The 21,740-nt window shown below is 44.0% G+C and overlaps 1 protein-coding gene across 2 annotated transcripts; it reads right to left on the bottom strand.

The window, feature by feature from the left end:
- Positions 1 to 6,497: 6,497 nt before the first annotated feature.
- ckbb (creatine kinase, brain b) lies at positions 6,498 to 18,880 on the bottom strand. Of its 2 annotated transcripts, none has more exons than XM_034527519.1 (8): positions 18,839 to 18,880; positions 13,430 to 13,642; positions 11,315 to 11,469; positions 11,076 to 11,208; positions 9,995 to 10,166; positions 9,796 to 9,919; positions 9,528 to 9,717; positions 6,498 to 6,849 (listed from the first exon to the last, which is right to left on the bottom strand). In XM_034527519.1, exons 2-8 carry the CDS (start codon positions 13,620 to 13,622, stop codon positions 6,671 to 6,673), a joined length of 1,146 nt encoding a protein of 381 aa, XP_034383410.1. In that variant the 5' UTR covers positions 13,623 to 13,642; positions 18,839 to 18,880; the 3' UTR covers positions 6,498 to 6,670. The 2 variants fall into 2 exon arrangements, with proteins under 2 accessions (XP_034383410.1, XP_034383411.1); XM_034527520.1 differs by lacking the exon at positions 18,839 to 18,880 and adding an exon at positions 13,643 to 13,666 and having other exon boundaries at positions 13,430 to 13,595.
- Between the last annotated feature and the right edge of the window lie 2,860 nt (positions 18,881 to 21,740).

Here is a 21,740-nt window from a genome sequence, read left to right as displayed (position 1 = left end):
TTTCATGATGTGAACCTGAACTCTGTGTTTATATAAATCAATATAATTATGCAGGTCTGTGTCCCAGAATCCTTTGCGACCAATCAGAGAGGACTCACACCTGAGGAGAGGGAGGGACCAATCAGAGAACTCACCTGTTGAAGTACCTGTTCACTGTTTCTGTACTGTCTGATCCTTAATTCAGCTTTGGCAGGAAGTAGAGATCCTTGTCAACCTTGATCTCCACTGATTAAAGGAAGGATCAGCTGTTCTGAGTCCACTTGGTCCCAAAGGACACTGGTTGGAGTCTTCGGGGTAGCTGAGTATAAAACTATGTATGCGTTTAGCTGCCATACCTGTGCGTATATCAGAGAGCGAGCGAGAGAGAGAGAGGCCGGTGAAATGAAAGGTAGGAAGCTGTTTTATTCTGAGTTTGGATCCTTTTGAAAGCCGATTCATGACTAAACTTCATCTTCTTCTCCGGTTTTAATAATTGATCCACGACATCATTTGAGCCGATTTCACCTTTTCAAAAAGGTTCTATTGCTGTTTGTCATTACGTACTGACCCAGAGAACCCGGGTTCCCTCTCTGTAACTGTTCCATTGTGTTCTTCATTAGTACATGTCATTGATGGTTTCAGCCGTTCTTCTCCAGCATCAAAATCCAATGGATCAATAAAAAGATCCAGCAGCTGGGGCTGAAGCGTTGAGTCGTTTCAGTGTGTGTGTTTGTAGCATTACTGCTTCATCAGCACATTCTGAAAGCAGGTTAGGCTCCAGCCTGGTTCAGGTCTACACAAGAGAACATGGTCCCAACTTTACTGGTGCGGTCTCAGACCTGAACCCTGATCCAGTCTGGTTCAGGTCTGAGACCGTGAGAGAACATGGTCCCAACTATACTGGTGCAGTGTGGGACCATGTTCTCTCACGGTCTCAGACCTGAACCAGACTGGATCAGGGTTCAGGTCTGAGACCGTGAGAGAACATGGTCCCAACTATACTGGTGCAGTGTGGGACCAGCTGCGTGGTTCCTGTCACCAGACTCAGTAAAGCGTGGGTTTGCGCTCATTGACCTCTGACCTCTGACACATTAACAGAGTTTCACTCTTATCGTATCCCATAACAATCTCAAACTAAAGTGAGGGCTACTTCGCCGCGTGTGCACGACGTCAGAACGAGTCGGGATCAAGTCGGACACAATCTACCCAGCATGCATTGCACACCGATCGGCGGTGATGGATTCTGTGCCGGACTGGCTCTCTAACTCCTGCTGGTCATGTGCCCTCACATCTGAGACCTGTGGAGCCTCCTCAGTGACCCCAAGCCTCTTCTTGAACTCATTATGAACCCGTAAACGATTATTTATAGAAATCCAAAAACATGACTCATACATTATTGTTCAAGTCTTCGTCATGTGCACGTCCGTTCGTGTTTTATTGACACTCTTCTCTCTACGCTGTCGTCCTCTCTTGATTCTCTCTGTCCTCTTATGACTCTAAAGGTCCTCAAGTCCTCTTATGACTCTAAAGGTCCTCAAGTCCTCTCCGGCTCCGTGGTTGTCTGACTCGGTGCTCAGAGAGCCACTACGCGAACATCGGAAAGGAAATGGAGAAAATCCAAACACACCAGCGACCTGCTCGCCTATCAATCTCTTCTCTCCTCCTTCTCTGCAGCCAAAAGTCTGTTCTACCAATCCAGAATCGAATCTTCTTTCTCTAACCCCAACAAACTCTTCTCTATCTTCTCCAACCTCCTTGACCCCCCTGGTCCCCCCTCCCTCCACCCTTCAGCCACTTTGTTGACTACTTTACAAAAAGATAGACGACATACGCTCTTCATTTACTAATCCATCTTCCATAACTACACCTCCACTAACTTCACCTTCTTCCCCCTTGTTTTCCTCTTTTATCCCCCTGTCTCCTAATCAAGTTCTTACCTTGGTAACCTCTGACCCCCCAACCACCTGCCCCCTTGACCCCATCCCTTCTCACCTTCTCCAGTCCATTGCTCCGGACCTTCTTCCCTTTCTCACCCATCTTATTAACACCTCCCTCTCAACCGGCTGTTTCCCCAACTCTCTGAAGGAGGCGGAGTCAACCCTCTCCTGAAGAAACCCACTCTGACCCATCTGAAGTCAACAACTACAGACCTGAAGTCAACAACTACAGACCTGAAGTCAACAACCACAGACCTGAAGTCAACAACTATAGACCTGAAGTCAACAACCACAGACCTGAAGTCAACAACTACAGACCTGAAGTCAACAACTAACAGACCTGAAGTCAACAACTACAGACCTGAAGTCAACAACTACAGACATGAAGTCAACAACTACAACATACCTGAAGTCAACAACTACAGACCTGAAGTCAATAACTACAGACCTGAAGTCAACAACTACAGACCTGTCTCTCTCCTCCCCTTCCTTTCCAAAACTCTTTAACCAAGTGTCCTCCTTTCTCCACCATCCCAACCTTCTAGACCCTCATCAGTCTGGATTCAAGGCCGCCACTCAACAGAGACCTCTCTCCTTTGTCCTTATCCTTCACACTAGAGCATCCTCTGTCCTCTATCCTTATCCTCCACACTAGAGCATCCTCTCTCCTCTGTCCTTATCCTCCACACTAGAGCATCCTCTCTCCTCTGTCCTTATCCTTCACACTAGAGTATCCTCTCTCCTCTGTCCTTATCCTTCACACTAGAGCATCCTCTCTCCTCTGTCCTTATCCTTCACACTAGAGCATCCTCTCTCCTCTGTCCTTATCCTTCACACTAGAGCATCCTCTCTCCTCTGTCCTCATCCTTCACACTAGAGCATCCTCTCTCCTCTGTCCTTATCCTTCACACTAGAGCATCCTCTCTCCTTTGTCCTTATCCTTCACACTAGAGCATCCTCTCTCCTTATCCTTCACACTAGAGCATCCTCTGTCCTTATCCTTCACACTAGAGCATCCTCTCTCCTCTGTCCTTATCCTTCACACTAGAGCATCCTCTCTCCTCTGTCCTTATCCTTCACACTAGAGCATCCTCTCTCCTTATCCTTCACACTAGAGCATCCTCTCTCCTCTGTCCTTATCCTTCTAGACCTTTCCGCTGCCTTTGACACAGTGAACCACCAGATCCTCTTGTCCTCCCTCCAGGACCTGGTATCTCAGGCTCTGCTCTCACTCTTCTCATCCTACCTCACCGACCGCTCTTACCAGGTAACCTGGAGAGGATCTGTGTCTGAGCCTTGTCCTCTGACTACTGGGGTCCCTCAGGGTTCAGTCCTCGGTCCTCTTCTCTTCTCTCTGTACACCAACTCTCTCTCTCTGTCATTCTCTCTCATGGCTTCACCTACCACAGCTATGCTGACGACACCCAACTGATCCTCTCGTTTCCCCAATCTGAAACACAGGTAGCAGCACGAATCTCTGCCTGTCTGACTGACATCTCTCAGTGGATGTCTGTCTGACATCTCTCAGTGGATGTCTGACTGACATCTCTCAGTGGATGTCTGACTGACATCTCTCAGTGGATGTCTGACTGACATCTCTCAGTGGATGTCTGATTGACATCTCTCAGTGGATGTCTGATTGACATCTCTCAGTGGATGTCTGACTGACATCTCTCAGTGGATGTCTGACTGACATCTCTCAGTGGATGTCTGACTGACATCTCTCAGTGGATGTCCGCACACCACCTGAAAATTAACCCAGACAAGACTGAACTTCTCCTCCTTCCAGGAAAAGGCTCTCCCACCCACGACCTGATTATCACCTTCAACAACTCAGTGTTGGCCCCGCCCCCGACTGCCAGGAACCTCGGTGTGACACCTGTCAGTCAACTCTCCCTGACTGCCAACATCACCCCAACAACACGCTCCTGTAGGTACATGTTGTACAACATCAGGAGAATACGACCTCTTCTCACTCAGAAGGCGGCACAGGTTCTGGTCCAGGCTCTGGTCCAGGTTCTGGTCCAGGCTCTGGTCCAGGTTCTGATCATATCAAGGCTAGACTACTGTAACTCCTCCTTCAGGTCTACCTGCTAATGCCATTCAACCTCTACAGCTCATCCAGAATGCAGCTGCTCGAGTGGTCTTTAACCTAAATTTACCCACAATCCTCCGCTCCTCCGCGACCTTCACTGGTTACCAGGACATGGTCTAACCTCACACCCAGGACATGGTCTAACCTCACACCAGGACATGGTCTAACCTCACACCCAGGACATGGTCTAACCTCACACCCAGGACATGGTCTAACCTCACACCAGGACATGGTCTAACCTCACACCCAGGACATGGTCTAACCTCACACCCAGGACATGGTCTAACCTCACACCAGGACATGGTCTAACCTCACACCCAGGACATGGTCTAACCTCACACCCAGGACATGGTCTAACCTCACACCAGGACATGGTCTAACCTCACACCAGGACATGGTCTAACCTCACACCCAGGACATGGTCTAACCTCACACCCAGGACATGGTCTAACCTCACACCCAGGACATGGTCTAACCTCACACCAGGACATGGTCTAACCTCACACCCAGGACATGGTCTAACCTCACACCCAGGACATGGTCTAACCTCACACCAATCAGCTTGTAGTTCCTTCACTTCGAGCTAAACACTCAAAGTCACGACTCTTTAAATTCAAACTCATCAACGTTTAATTAAATCAACATCTTAGTTTAAATCACGACTGTTTGCTGTGCTGGCTCCTCATTGGTGGAACGAGCTCCCCATTGACATCAGGACAGGAAGTCTCTACAGACTAAAAACACATCTTAGTGACTACACCTTGAATAGGGAAGGTAGCGCCGTAGTAGCACTTTAGTAGTTTAACACTTTAGTAGCACTTAAATGTCTCTTACCGATAGCACTTAGTAGTTTAACGTTATGAAATTGTACTTGCTTAATTCTTGTTGTTCTGAGTTTGGACTCATGGTTTAATGCACTTATTGTAAGTCGCTTTGGATAAAAGCGAAAAGAGAACATGTGACAACATGAACCTGTAGATAGAGAACATGTGGATACAGAGAACATGTGACATGAACCTGTAGATAGAGAACCTGTAGATACAGAGAACATGTGACATGAACCTGTATATACAGAGAACATGTGACATGAACCTGTGGATACGGAGAACCTGTAGATACAGAGAACATGTGACATGAACCTGTGGATACAGAGAACATGTAGATACAGAGAACATGTGACATGAACCTGTGGATACAGAGAACCTGTAGATACAGAGAACATGTGACATGAACCTGTAGATACAGAGAACATGTGACATGAACCTGTAGATACAGAGAACATGTGACATGAACCTGTAGACAGAGAACCTGTAGATACAGAGAACATGTGACATGAACCTTGTAGATACAGAGAACATGTGACATGAACCTGTGGATACAGAGAACATGTGACATGAACCTGTAGATAGAGAACCTGTAGATACAGAGAACATGTGACATGAACCTGTGGATACAGAGAACATGTAGATACAGAGAACATGTGACATGAACCTTGTAGACACAGAGAACATGTGACATGAACCTGTAGATAGAGAACCTGTAGATACAGAGAACATGTGACATGAACCTGTAGATACAAAGAACATGTGACATGAACCTGTAGATAGAGAACCTGTAGATACAGAGAACATGTGACATGAACCTGTGGATACAGAGAACATGTAGATACAGAGAACATGTGACATGAACCTTGTAGACACAGAGAACATGTGACATGAACCTGTATATACAGAGAACATGTGACATGAACCTTGTATATACAGAGAACATGTGACATGAACCTGTAGATAGAGAACCTGTAGATACAGAGAACATGTGACATGAACCTGTAGATAGAGAACCTGTAGATACAGAGAACATGTGACATGAACCTGTGGATACAGAGAACATGTGACATGAACCTGTAGATAGAGAACCTGTAGATACAGAGAACATGTGACATGAACCTGTGGATACAGAGAACATGTAGATACAGAGAACATGTGACATGAACCTGTGGATACAGAGAACATGTGACATGAACCTGTAGATAGAGAACCTGTAGATACAGAGAACATGTGACATGAACCTGTGGATACAGAGAACATGTAGATACAGAGAACATGTGACATGAACCTGTGGATACAGAGAACATGTGACATGAACCTGTAGATAGAGAACCTGTAGATACAGAGAACATGTGACATGAACCTGTGGATACAGAGAACGTGTGGATACAGAGAACATGTGGATACAGAGAACCTGTGGATACAGAGAACATGTGACATGAACCTGTAGATAGAGAACCTGTAGATACAGAGAACATGTGACATGAACCTGTGGATACAGAGAACGTGTGGATACAGAGAACATGTGGATACAGAGAACATGTGGATACAGAGAAGCCGATGTGACGACGTTTAGATAAATATAACAAATACAAATGATATAATCCACACAGACACTTGTTTGAATATTATTCTTTTATTAATTAGTGATGTCTCTATCTATGTCGTGTGGTACATTGCAGAATGAAGGAGGGCCATACAGACTTTATTACATATTTCAGGTGTTAGACGGGTCCAACAGGAAATAGAAAAGGAAGACTGAAGTCAAGTGAAGCGGCTCTAAACGGTTTCTGATTGGTTACAGTGAGGGAGGGGGGGTCAGAGGTCACAGGTCACTTCTGCTCAGGTATGATGTCATCGATGCTCTCTCCGGCCTCCAGCTTCTTCTCCATGTCCACCAGCAGGTTGACTCCGTCCACCACCATCTGCACCAGCTCCACCTCGGAGAAGCCCAGCCGGTCGGCGTTGGAGATGTCAAAGACTCCGCCCACCGCCGCCGTGTCCACGCCACCTGACAGACAGGAAGTGATCTGTTGTGTCTCATCTGAATATTGATGACATCATGACCTGATCCATATGCTTCACGTTCTGTATTTCAAACATAAATAAACAAATACAAATGAAACTGATCTTCATCATCTGATCAATATGTTTCATCTCTTCATCATCTGATCAATATGTTCATCTCTTCATCATCTGATCAATATGTTCATCTCTTCATCATCTGATCAATATGTTCATCTCTTCATCATCTGATCAATATGTTTCATCTCTTCATCATCTGATCAATATGTTCATCTCTTCATCATCTGATCAATATGTTTCATCTCTTCATCATCTGATCAATATGTTTCATCTCTTCTGTCTCTTCACCTGTTTGTGTACCTGTCTGTCTCTCCACCTGTGTGTGTACCTGTCTGTCTCTTCACCTGTGTGTGTACCTGTCTGTCTCTTCACCTGTGTGTGTACCTGTCTCTCCACCTGTGTGTGTACCTGTCTCTCCACCTGTGTGTGTGTGTACCTGTCTGTCTCTCCACTGGTGTGTGTACCTGTCTCTCCACCTGTGTGTGTGTGTGTACCTGTCTGTCTCTCCACTGGTGTGTGTACCTGTCTCTCCACCTGTGTGTGTGTGTGTGTGTGTGTACCTGTCTGTCTCTCCACCTGTGTGTGTACCTGTCTGTCTCTTCACCTGTGTGTGTACCTGTCTCTCCACCTGTGTGTGTACCTGTCTCTCCACCTATGTATGTGTGTGTGTGTGTGTGTGTGTACCTGTCTGTCTCTCCACTGGTGTGTGTACCTGTCTCTCCACCTGTGTGTGTGTGTGTGTGTGTGTGTGTGTGTATGTGTACCTGTCTGTCTCTCCACCTGTGTGTGCACCTGTCTGTCTCTCCACCTGTGTGTACCTGTCTGTCTCTTCACCTGTGTGTGTACCTGTCTGTCTCTTCACCTGTGTGTGTGTGTGTGTACCTGTCTGTCTCTCCACCTGTGTGTGCACCTGTCTGTCTCTCCACCTGTGTGTACCTGTCTGTCTCTTCACCTGTGTGTGTACCTGTCTGTCTCTTCACCTGTGTGTGTGTGTGTGTACCTGTCTGTCTCTCCACCTGTGTGTGTGTGTGTGTGTGTACCTGTCTGTCTCTCCACTGGTGTGTGTACCTGTCTGTCTCTTCACCTGTGTGTGTGTGTACCTGTCTCTCCACCTGTGTGTGTGTGTGTGTGTACCTGTCTGTCTCTCCACCTGTGTGTGTGTGTGTGTGTGTACCTGTCTGTCTCTCCACCTGTGTGTGTGTACATGTCTGTCTCTTCACCTGTGTGTGTGTGTGTGTGTGTACATGTCTGTCTCTTCACCTGTGTGTGTACCTGTCTCTCCACCTGTGTGTGTGTGTGTGTGTGTGTGTGTGTGCCTGTCTGTCTCTCCACTGGTATGTGTACCTGTCTGTCTCTTCACCTGTGTGTGTGTGTGTACCTGTCTGTCTCTTTACCTGTGTGTGTGTGTGTGTGTGTACATGTCTGTCTCTTCACGTGTGTGTACCTGTCTCTCCACGTGTGTGTGTGTGTGTGTGTACCTGTCTGTCTCTCCACCTGTGTGTGTACCTGTCTGTCTCTTCACCTGTGTGTGTACCTGTCTGTCTCTCCACCTGTGTGTGTACCTGTCTGTCTCTTCACCTGTGTGTGTACCTGTCTGTCTCTTCACCTGTGTGTGTACCTGTCTCTCCACCTGTGTGTGTGTGTGTGTACCTGTCTGTCTCTCCACCTGTGTGTGTACCTGTCTGTCTCTCCACCTGTGTGTGTACCTGTCTCTCCACCTGTGTGTGTGTGTACCTGTCTGTCTCTTCACCTGTGTGTGTACCTGTCTGTCTCTCCACCTGTGTGTGTGTGTGTGTGTACCTGTCTGTCTCTTTACCTGTGTGTGTGTGTGTGTGTGTGTACATGTCTGTCTCTTCACCTGTGTGTGTACCTCTCTACACCTGTGTGTGTGTGTGTGTACCTGTCTGTCTCTCCACCTGTGTGTGTGTGTGTGTGTGTGTGTGTGTGTGTACCTGTCTGTCTCTCCACCTGTTTGTGTACCTGTCTCTCCACCTGTGTGTGTACCCGTCTGTCTCTCCACCTGTGTGTGTACCTGTCTGTCTCTCCACCTGTGTGTACCTGTCTTTCTCTCCACCTGTGTGTACCTGTCTTTCTCTCCACCTGTGTGTGTACCTGTCTGTCTCTCCACCTGTGTGTACCTGTCTTTCTACCCGTCTGTCTCTCCACCTGTGTGTGTACCCGTCTGTCTACCCGTCTGTCTCTCCACCTGTGTGTGTATCTGTCTGTCTCTCCACCTGTGTGTGTACCTGTCTCTCCACCTGTGTGTGTACCCGTCTCTCCACCTGTTTGTGTACCTGTCTCTCCACCTGTGTGTGTACCCGTCTCTCCACCTGTTTGTGTACCTGTCTCTCCACCTGTGTGTGTACCCGTCTGTCTCTCCACCTGTGTGTGTACCCGTCTGTCTCTTCACCTGTGTGTGTACCTGTCTCTCCACCTGTGTGTGTGTGTACCCGTCTGTCTCTCCACCTGTGTGTGTGTACCCGTCTGTCTCTCCACCTGTGTGTGTACCCGTCTTTCTCTCCACCTGTGTGTGTACCCGTCTGTCTCTCCACCTGTGTGTGTGTGTGTGTGTGTGTGTACCTGTCTCTCCACCTGACTGCTTACCTGTGCCCCTCTTCTGCAGCCTCAGCCTCTTCAGGATGTCTCCGAACTTGTCGTGCTTGCTGACGTTGGGCAGCTTGACGTGGACTCCGGCTCTCAGTCCCGTCCCCAGGTTGGACGGACAGGTGAGGACGTAGCCCAGGTGTTCGTTCCACATGAACTCGTGACTGCGCTCCTTAAACAAGCCCTCGATCTGCAGAGAGAGAGTCAGGTGGTGAGCATCAGTGACGGCAGCGGTCTGGAAACAGGAAGTGGGCGTGCAGGTGTCCACCTTGGTGAGTCCGGTGCAGAAGCGGTTGAACACCTCCTTCATGTTGCCTCCCTTCTGCATGCTGATGACTCGCAGGTGATCCTCTTCGTTCACCCAGACCAGGAAGGTCTTGTTGTCGTTGTGCCTGCAGGCGAGAGACGAGGGTTAATTACCCCGGGACAGGAAGAGGGTCACCTGTCCAGGTGTTCTTGGTACTGACCAGATGCCGCGGCCGTCGGGCCAGTCGCGGGCCATGCCGGAAGCCAGCAGCAGCGGGGAGACTGGCTTGTCGAACAGGAAGTGGTCATCAATCAGCTGCTGCTGCTCCTCCTCTGACATGTTCTTTAGAGCGTAGTACTTCCCCTTTAAGTCCCCGTCCAGCATGTCCAGGCCTGCAGGAGGTCAGAGTTCACAGGTGGAGCTAAGGTGAGTCCAGGTCCACATTCACCTTTTCAAACTAAAGCCTTTGGTTCAGCTGAACATGAAAGAATTCACATTAATTTATTATTCATTATTATTCATATATATTATTCATATTAATCATTTGTATATGAACTCATCTAAATAAACACACACACGCTGGATGGAACTCAGGGGGCGGTAGAGAGTCTGCTGGTTTCAGTCCAGTTCCCTTTAGTGTCACCAGCTCTCAGATCCTCATTAAGAGTCTCAGCATTACACAACGTTTGATCTGCTGCTCAGAGGATCACTGAGGCATGCTGGGAAAACATCTAAATAAAGATCACGTCTGAATAAGAGCAGACGAATGAAGACTGCAGGACTAATGGAGGACCGGTTCATCACACCATCAGAGAACTGATCCACAGCCAGTTTCTGGACTCAAAGACCTCTTTCTGCTGTCGTCATAGAACTTTGGTCACATGACTACAACGTGTGGAAAGAGCAATGCGGTGCAGTTCAACCCTGAAGAGCTAGTGGACACCAGTCCAGACCAGTCCAAACCAGTCCAGACCGGTCCCGGAGGGTCCAAACCAGTCCAGACCGGTCCAGACCAGTCCAGTCCGGTCCAAACCAGTCCAGACCGGTCCCGGAGGGTCCAAACCAGTCCAAATCGGTCCAAACCAGTCCAAACCGGTCCAGTCCGGTCCAGACCATCTTCATTATTCTATCCTCTCAGACTTCTGTGGGACATCATTAGGCTATTCTTTAGTCTTTGTGACCTTTGACCTCCACAATCTGATCAGTTCATCCTTGAGTCCAGATGATGATGATGATGATGATGATGATAAACGGGCAAACTAATAAAACATAAAGGGACCTAAAATGGATTGTTGTCGTACTTTCCAGGGAGAGGTTTTCGATGGCTCGCCGTTCTCCGCGGCTGCAATGAGGCGGAAGACAGAAGCCGCGGATACTCCGTCCGGTCCGGACCCGGGAGCTCAGAACGTAGTCTGGATCCAGATCGTCTCCTCCCTGAAACAAGGTAGACCACAAGTAGATCAGTAGAGACCAGCAGGGGGTCAGGTTGTTGTTGTTTACCTGCAGGTTGTCGGGTTCAGTTCAGGTTGTTGTTGTTTACCTGCAGGTTGTCGGGGTTCAGGTCCGTCTTGTGCTGGTCTGATGGTTTGTACCCCCCGTGGCGGTCCTCGATCACCGGGTCCAGCAGCTCTTTGAAGACCTCGTATGTCTCCTCGTCTCCGGCCACGCAGCCCACCGTCATGATGAACGGGTGACCTGCAGGACAAGATGGCCGATTGTTGACGGGTCACAACAAACCACACATTCCATTTAGAGGTTGGATCAGGAGCTAGGAAGACTGAACCTGATCTAACGAGTCAATCCCATTAAGAAGTGGTCAGGGTCAGGATCAGGGTCACAAACAGGGTCAGGGTCAGGATCAGGGTCACAAACAGGGTCAGGATCACAAACAGGGTCAGGGTCAGGGTCAGGATCAGGGTCAGGGTCAGGGTCACAAACAGGGTCAGGGTCAGGGTCAGGATCACAAACAGGGTCAGGGTCAGGGTCAGGATCACAAACAGGGTCAGGATCAGGATCACGGTCAGGGCCAGGATCAGGATCAGGGTCAGGATCAGGATCACGGACAGGGTCCGGATCAGGATCAGGATCACGGTCAGGGTCAGGATCACGATCACGGACAGGATCACGATCAGGATCACGGTCAGGATCACGGTCAGGATCACGGTCAGGGTCAGGATCAGGATCAGGATCAGGGTCAGGATCACGGTCAGTGTCAGGGTCAGGATCAGGATCAGGATCACGATCAGGGTCAGGATCAGGATCACGGTCAGGGCCAGGATCACGGTCAGGGTCAGGATCAGGATCACGGTCAGGGTCAGGATCACGGTCAGGATCACGGTCAGGGTCAGGATCAGGATCAGGGTCAGGATCAGGATCACGGTCAGGATCACGGTCAGGATCACGGTCAGGGTCAGGATCAGGATCAGGGTCAGGATCACGGTCAGGATCACGGTCAGGGTCAGGATCAGGATCAGGATCACGATCAGGGTCAGGATCACGATCAGGGTCAGGATCACGGACAGAGTCAGGATCACGGTCAGGATCAGGATCACGGTCAGGATCACGGTCAGGGTCAGGATCAGGGTCAGGATCACGGACAGGGTCAGGATCACGGTCAGGATCAGGGTCAGGGTCAGGATCAGGATCACGGTCAGGATCACGGTCAGGGTCAGGATCAGGATCACGGACAGGGTCAGGATCACGGTCAGGATCAGGATCATGGTCAGGGTCAGGGTCAGGATCACGGACAGGGTCAGGATCACGGTCAGGATCACGGTCAGGATCACGGTCAGGGTCAGGATCACGGTCAGGGTCACGGTGAGGGTCAGGATCAGGATCACGGACAGGGTCAGGATCACGGTCAGGATCAGGATCACGGTCAGGATCAGGATCAGGGTCAGGATCACGGTCAGGATCACGGTCAGGGTCAGGATCAGGATCAGGATCACGATCAGGGTCAGGATCACGATCAGGGTCAGGATCACGGACAGAGTCAGGATCACGGTCAGGATCAGGATCACGGTCAGGATCACGGTCAGGGTCAGGATCAGGGTCAGGATCACGGACAGGGTCAGGATCACGGTCAGGATCAGGGTCAGGATCAGGATCACGGTCAGGATCACGGTCAGGGTCAGGATCAGGATCACGGACAGGGTCAGGATCACGGTCAGGATCAGGATCATGGTCAGGGTCAGGGTCAGGATCACGGACAGGGTCAGGATCACGGTCAGGATCACGGTCAGGATCACGGTCAGGGTCAGGGTCAGGGTCAGGATCACGGTCAGGGTCACGGTGAGGGTCAGGATCAGGATCACGGACAGGGTCAGGATCACGGTCAGGATCAGGATCACGGTCAGGGTCAGGGTCAGGGTCAGGATCAGGGTCAGGATCAGGGTCAGGGTCAGGATCACGGTCAGGATCACGGTCAGGGTCAGGATCAGGATCACGGACAGGGTCAGGATCACGGTCAGGATCAGGATCACGGTCAGGGTCAGGATCAGGGTCAGGGTCAGGATCAGGATCAGGGTTAGGGGACCGGACCTCTCTGTGTGAAGGCACCAACAACACCAGGAGGTAGGTATCCACTCTGGGGAAGGTGTCTGTGGGGTTACCTGGTCCAGGAGCCGACCCGGTCTAGAGGGGTGTAACCTGGTACCTGGGTTGTCGATGCCGGTCTGGATGACGTCGTCCACGGTGAACCCGCTGGGCGTCTCCTTGTCCCTCAGGCTCTCGTAGATCTCCGGCGTGAGCACCTTGGCCATGTGGTTGTTGTGCTGGCTGAGGTCAGGGTACTCCTGGTCCGACGAGTACTTCATCTTCAGCTTGTTGTGGGTGTTCCCAAAAGGCATGGCGACGTCCGGCTGCTGACCTGGGACCAGTTTACACTAATACGCTTTATTAACTGTTGGGTTGATGAGTCTTTAACCATATAACTGTTAGTTTGACTCTTTATTAACCATAGAACTGTTAGTTTGACTCTTTATTGACCATATAACTGTTAGTTTAACTCTTTATTAACAATATAACTGTTAGTTTGACTCTTTATTAACAATATAACTGTTAGTTTGACTCTTTATTAACCATAGAACTGTTAGTTTGACTCTTTATTAACCATAGAACTGTTAGTTTGACTCTTTATTAACAATATAACTGTTAGTTTGACTCTTTATTAACCATAGAACTGTTAGTTTGACTCTTTATTGACCATATAACTGTTAGTTTGACTCTTTATTAACCATAGAACTGTTAGTTTGACTCTTTATTAACAATATAACTGTTAGATTAACTCTTTATTAACAATATAACTGTTAGTTTGACTCTTTATTAACAATATAACTGTTAGATTAACTCTTTATTAACAATATAACTGTTAGTTTGACTCTTTATTAACAATATAACTGTTAGTTTGACTCTTTATTAACCATATAACTGTTAGATTAACTCTTTATTAACCATATAACTCTTTATTAACCATATAACTGTTAGTTTAACTCTTTATTGACCATATAACTGTTAGATTAACTCTTTATTAACCATATAACTGTTAGATTAACTCTTTATTAACCATATAACTGTTAGATTAACTCTTTATTAACCATAGAACTGTTAGTTTGACTCTTTATTAACAATATAACTGTTAGTTTGACTCTTTATTAACCATAGAACTGTTAGTTTGACTCTTTATTGACCATATAACTGTTAGTTTGACTCTTTATTAACCATAGAACTGTTAGTTTGACTCTTTATTAACAATATAACTGTTAGATTAACTCTTTATTAACAATATAACTGTTAGTTTGACTCTTTATTAACAATATAACTGTTAGATTAACTCTTTATTAACAATATAACTGTTAGTTTGACTCTTTATTAACAATATAACTGTTAGTTTGACTCTTTATTAACCATATAACTGTTAGATTAACTCTTTATTAACCATATAACTCTTTATTAACCATATAACTGTTAGATTAACTCTTTATTAACCATATAACTCTTTATTAACCATATAACTGTTAGTTTAACTCTTTATTAACCATATAACTGTTAGATTAACTCTTTATTAACAATATAACTCTTTATTAACCATATAACTGTTAGTTTGACTCTTTATACACAATATAACTCTTTATTAACCATAGAACTCTTTATTAACCATATAACTGTTAGTTTAACTCTTTATTAACAATATAACTCTTTATTAACCATATAACTGTTAGATTAACTCTTTATTAACCATATAATTGTTAGATTAACTCTTTAATAACAATAACTGTTAGTTTGACTCTTTTTATTAACAATATAACTGTTAGATTAACTCTTTATTAACAATATAACTCTTTATTAACCATAGAAGAACTCTTTATTAACCATATAACTGTTAGTTTAACTCTTTATTAACCATATAACTGTTAGTTTAACTCTTTATTAACAATATAACTGTTAGTTTAACTCTTTATTAACAATATAACTCTTTATTAACCATATAATTGTTAGATTAACTCTTTATTAACCATATAACTGTTAGATTAACTCTTTAATAACAATAACTGTTAGTTTGACTCTTTTTATTAACAATATAACTGTTAGATTAACTCTTTATTAACAATATAACTCTTTATTAACCATAGAAGAACTCTTTATTAACCATATAACTGTTAGTTTAACTCTTTATTAACAATATAACTCTTTATTAACCATAGAACTCTTTATTAACCATAGAACTCTTTATTAACAATATAACTCTTTATTAACCATATAACTGTTAGATTAACTCTTTATTAACCATATAACTGTTAGTTTAACTCTTCATTAACCATATAACTGTTTATTACCCATATAACTGTTAGTTTAACTCTTTATTAACAATGTAACTGTTAGATTAACTTTTTAATAACAATATAACTGTTAGTTTGACTCTTTATTAACAATATAACTGTTTATTAACCATATAACTGTTAGTTTGACTCTTTATTAACAATGTAACTGTTTATTACCCATATAACTGTTAGATTAACTCTTTATTAATCATATAACTGTTAGATTAACTCTTTAATAACAATAACTGTTAGTTTGACTCTTTATTAACAATATAACTGTTAGTTTAACTCTTTATTAACAATATAACTGTTAGATTAACTTTTTAATAACAATATAACTGTTAGTTTGACTCTTTAACAATATAACTCTTTATTACCCATATAACTGTTAGTTTAACTCTTTATTAACCATATAACTGTTAGTTTAACTCTTTATTAACAATATAACTGTTAGATTAACTTTTTAATAACAATATAACTGTTAGTTTGACTCTTTATTAACAATATAACTCTTTATTACCCATATAACTGTTAGTTTAACTCTTTATTAACAATATAACTGTTAGTTTGACTCTTTATTAACAATATAACTTTATTAACCATATAACTGTTAGTTTGACTCTTTATTAACAATGTAACTGTTTATTAACAATATAACTGTTAGATTAACTCTTTAATAACAATAACTGTTAGTTTGACTCTTTATTAACAATATAACTGTTTATTAACCATATAACTGTTAGTTTAACTCTTCATTAACCATATAACTGTTAGTTTAACTCTTTATTAACAATATAACTCTTTATTAACCATAGAACTCTTTATTAACCATATAACTCTTTATTAACCATATAACTGTTAGATTAACTCTTTATTAACCATATAACTGTTAGTTTAACTCTTCATTAACCATATAACTGTTTATTACCCATATAACTGTTAGTTTAACTCTTTATTAACAATGTAACTGTTAGATTAACTTTTTAATAACAATATAACTGTTAGTTTAACTCTTTATTAACAATGTAACTGTTAGATTAACTCTTTATTAACAATATAACTGTTTATTAACCATATAACTGTTAGTTTGACTCTTTATTAACAATGTAACTGTTTATTACCCATATAACTGTTAGATTAACTCTTTATTAACAATATAACTGTTTATTAACCATATAACTGTTAGTTTGACTCTTTATTAACAATGTAACTCTTTATTAACCATATAACTGTTAGATTAACTCTTTAATAACAATAACTGTTAGTTTGACTCTTTATTAACAATATAACTGTTAGTTTAACTCTTTATTAACAATATAACTGTTAGATTAACTTTTTAATAACAATATAACTGTTAGTTTGACTCTTTATTAACAATAGAACTCTTTATTACCCATATAACTGTTAGTTTAACTCTTTATTAACCATATAACTGTTAGTTTAACTCTTTATTAACAATATAACTGTTAGATTAACTTTTTAATAACAATATAACTGTTAGTTTGACTCTTTATTAACAATATAACTCTTTATTACCCATATAACTGTTAGTTTAACTCTTTATTAACAATATAACTGTTAGTTTGACTCTTTATTAACAATATAACTTTATTAACCATATAACTGTTAGTTTGACTCTTTATTAACAATGTAACTGTTTATTAACCATATAACTGTTAGATTAACTCTTTATTAACCATATAACTGTTAGATTAACTCTTTAATAACAATAACTGTTAGTTTGACTCTTTATTAACAATATAACTTTATTAACCATATAACTGTTAGTTTGACTCTTTATTAACAATGTAACTGTTTATTAACCATATAACTGTTAGTTTAACTCTTCATTAACCATATAACTGTTAGTTTAACTCTTTATTAACCATATAACTGTTAGTTTAACTGTTAGTTTAACTCTTTATTACCCATATAACTGTTAGTTTAACTCTTTATTACCCATATAACTGTTAGTTTAACTCTTCATTAACCATATAACTGTTAGTTTAACTCTTTATTAACCATATAACTGTTATTAACAGTTAACTGGTTTTATGTATTTTCAAACGGCAAAATACTTTATTACTAATTCTACCGAATATGTAATAGTATTAGGAATAATATTATTGGTAATACTATTATTAATAATATTACCATTTTTCATTGTGAACAATCTTCATCTCACAATTTAAAGATATGAAAAGTAAAGAGATACTGGAAACGTGTCTGTGTGTGTGTGTGTGTGTGAGTGCGTGAGAATGCGTGTGAACGTGCGCGAGAGTTTGTGTGAGTGCGTGTGGGTGTGTGTACGAACATGCGCGTGTGCGCGTGTACAGTTGACCTTCATCATAACGTGTTAATCCCTAAACTGAAGAACCTCTGCAGGCCTCTGACCCAGTTCGGCCCGGATCAGAGACCTGGATCAGGACCTGAAGGGATCAGTCTAAACCGGGACTCGGGCTGATTAGGATCTGCGGGAGGCCGCGCAGTGACGCAGCACCAGACCGGGGTTAACCCCTCAGACCCCGGCATCTGCACCGCTCGACGCCCCGGTCACCTTCAACCGGACTAACGGAACTAAACCGTTATTATACCGGTACATCACACAGACCTGAGCATGCGCAGTTCGTTAAAGACAATAAAGGTCTGATGGAGAGAAAAAAAGAAAAAGATAAGGGAATGATTTAAATAATAAACTAATTAAAGCTGGACCTGACATCTGCATGACGTCATCACCACCATCTATGAGCATTACAATGAAATATTTGAATGTAAACGGACTGCGCACCTGCAGACCTGCAAGGTCGTTAGGATGCAGAGAGACAGACAGGCTGCAGACAGACAGGCTCTGTGCAGACCAGCAGCCTGCAAAACAACCAGTCCACATCCAGCCAGCCAGCCTGCCTGCAGCCTGTCTGTCTGCCTGCAGCCTGTCTGTCTGTCTGCCTGCAGCCTGTCTGTCTGCCTGCAGCCTGTCTGTCTGCCTGCAGCCTGTCTGTCTGTCTGCCTGCAGCCTGTCTGTCTGTCTGCAGCCTGTCTGTCTGTCTGCAGCCTGTCTGTCTGCCTGCAGCCTGTCTGTCTGCCTGCAGCCTGTCTGTCTGCTCCTTTGTTCCGTTAACACTCTGAAACCCTCCGAGGTGTCTGATGCCCGCAGAGCACGAGCCTGTCCCCGCAGGATGAACCGGTCACCGGGAGTATTGATGAGGGGATCGGCTGTGATTGGTCCGGGTGAAAGGTGTTCTTACCTGTTCAGTCTGATGTGAAGTGGTCTGGAGCGGATCCGGTTCTGCTGCTGCTGCGGATTAAAGAGGCTCTGAGCCTTTTATACCCGCCCCCCGCTCCTGATTGGCTCCTATTTAAAGTCCATTCATTGCATTGGATGCCCTCTGGATGTCACGTGGTATCTCTCTCTCTCTCTTTCTCTCTCTCTCTCTCTCTCTCTATGTCATCTCTCTCTCTCTCTCTCTATGTCCTCTGTCTCTCCCTCTCTCTTTGGCAGGCCAGTCTAGTGTCTGTGGTTAGTTCAGGTGTCTGTAATAACAGTAGGCCAGTCTAGTGTCTGTGGTTAGTTCATGTGTCTGTAATAACAGTAGGCCAGTCTAGTGTCTGTGGTTAGTTCATGTGTCTGTAATAACAGTAGGCCAGTCTAGTGTCTGTGGTTAGTTCAGGTGTCTGTTATAACAGTAGGACAGTCTAGTGTCTGTGGTTAGTTCAGGTGTCTGTTATAACAGTAGGACAGTCTATAGTTCAGGTGTCTGTTATAACAGTAGGACAGTCTAGTGTCTGTGGTTAGTTCAGGTGTCTGTAATAACAGTAGGACAGTCTAGTGTCTGTGGTTAGTTCATGTGTCTGTAATAACAGTAGGCCAGTCTAGTGTCTTTGGTTAGTTAATGTGTCTGTAATAACAGTAGGACAGTCTAGTGTCTGTGGTTAGTTCAGGTGTCTGTAATAACAGTAGGACAGTCTAGTGTCTGTGGTTAGTTCAGGTGTCTGTAATAACAGTAGGACAGTCTAGTGTCTGTGGTTAGTTCATGTGTCTGTAATAACAGTAGGCCAGTCTAGTGTCTGTGGTTAGTTCATGTGTCTGTAATAACAGTAGGCCAGTCTAGTGTCTTTGGTTAGTTCATGTGTCTGTTATAACAGTAGGCCAGTCTATTGTCTGTGGTTAGTTCAGGTGTCTGTAATAACAGTAGGCCAGTCTAGTGTCTGTGGTTAGTTCATGTGTCTGTAATAACAGTAGGCCAGTCTAGTGTCTGTGGTTAGTTCAGGTGTCTGTTATAACAGTAGGACAGTCTAGTGTCTGTGGTTAGTTCAGGTGTCTGTTATAACAGTAGGACAGTCTATAGTTCAGGTGTCTGTTATAACAGTAGGACAGTCTAGTGTATGTGGTTAGTTCAGGTGTCTGTAATAACAGTAGGCCAGTCTAGTGTCTTTGGTTAGTTCATGTGTCTGTAATAACAGTAGGACAGTCTAGTGTCTGTGGTTAGTTCATGTGTCTGTAATAACAGTAGGCCAGTCTAGTGTCTTTGGTTAGTTAATGTGTCTGTAATAACAGTAGGACAGTCTAGTGTCTGTGGTTAGTTCAGGTGTCTGTAATAACAGTAGGACAGTCTAGTGTCTGTGGTTAGTTCAGGTGTCTGTAATAACAGTAGGACAGTCTAGTGTCTGTGGTTAGTTCATGTGTCTGTAATAACAGTAGGCCAGTCTAGTGTCTGTGGTTAGTTCATGTGTCTGTAATAACAGTAGGCCAGTCTAGTGTCTTTGGTTAGTTCATGTGTCTGTTATAACAGTAGGCCAGTCTAGTGTCTGTGGTTAGTTCATGTGTCTGTAATAACAGTAGGACAGTCTAGTGTCTGTGGTTAGTTCAGGTGTCTGTAATAACAGTAGGACAGTCTAGTGTCTGTGGTTAGTTCATGTGTCTGTAATAACAGTAGGCCAGTCTAGTGTCTTTGGTTAGTTCATGTGTCTGTAATAACAGTAGGCCAGTCTAGTGTCTGTGGTTAGTTCAGGTGTCTGTAATAACAGTAGGCCAGTCTAGTGTCTTTGGTTAGTTCATGTGTCTGTAATAACAGTAGGCCAGTCTAGTGTCTGTGGTTAGTTCAGGTGTCTGTTATAACAGTAGGACAGTCTAGTGTCTGTGGTTAGTTCAGGTGTCTGTTATAACAGTAGGACAGTCTATAGTTCAGGTGTCTGTTATAACAGTAGGACAGTCTAGTGTCTGTGGTTAGTTCATGTGTCTGTAATAACAGTAGGCCAGTCTAGTGTCTTTGGTTAGTTAATGTGTCTGTAATAACAGTAGGACAGTCTAGTGTCTGTGGTTAGTTCAGGTGTCTGTAATAACAGTAGGACAGTCTAGTGTCTGTGGTTAGTTCAGGTGTCTGTTATAACAGTAGGACAGTCTAGTGTCTGTGGTTAGTTCATGTGTCTGTAATAACAGTAGGCCAGTCTAGTGTCTGTGGTTAGTTCATGTGTCTGTAATAACAGTAGGACAGTCTAGTGTCTGTGGTTAGTTTAGGGGAGGAGGGGTGGTGGTGACAAAGCACTTTCTCCTGCAGCTTTAAATTATTTAATACCTACAGGAGGATGTGTGTGTGTGTGTGTCTTATTTATTTCACTGTTTTATGTCTTAAGGTTGTCTCTGACCCTACTGGGACCCAGTTGGATCTGAAGGGACCCAGTGGACCCTACTGGGACCCAGTTGGATCTGAAGGGACCCAGTGGGAGTCCTGTTTGACCTCCTTCAGGGTCACTCGGTGGTTGTGAGGTTTCATGTCCCTCTTGAGCTGCCGTACGTCCTCCTGAAAACTTTAGATTACGTAATCCTCTGCTGGATTAAAGCGCTCAGATCACCACAGGCCCCGCCCCCTCCTAACACACCTCCACTGAGAGGGTTTTACAGTGATTTTGGGATCCACTAGGTTCTAAAAAGACCTACCTGGTCTGGTGAACTATAAGGAGACCTATTGGGACCTACTTGTCCAATAGAAGACTAATTGGGATCCACTAGGTTCTAAAAAGGTCTACCTGGTCTGGTGAACCATAAGGAGACCTATTGGGACCTACTTGTCCAATAGAAGACTAATTGGGATCCACTAGGTTCTAAAAAGGTCTACCTGGTCTGGTGAACCATAAGGAGACCTATTGGGA

Source organism: Cyclopterus lumpus, chromosome 24 (assembly GCF_009769545.1).
Source record: "Cyclopterus lumpus isolate fCycLum1 chromosome 24, fCycLum1.pri, whole genome shotgun sequence".
NCBI lineage: Eukaryota > Metazoa > Chordata > Actinopteri > Perciformes > Cyclopteridae > Cyclopterus > Cyclopterus lumpus.
This window is presented reverse-complemented; position numbering and strand designations above follow the sequence as displayed.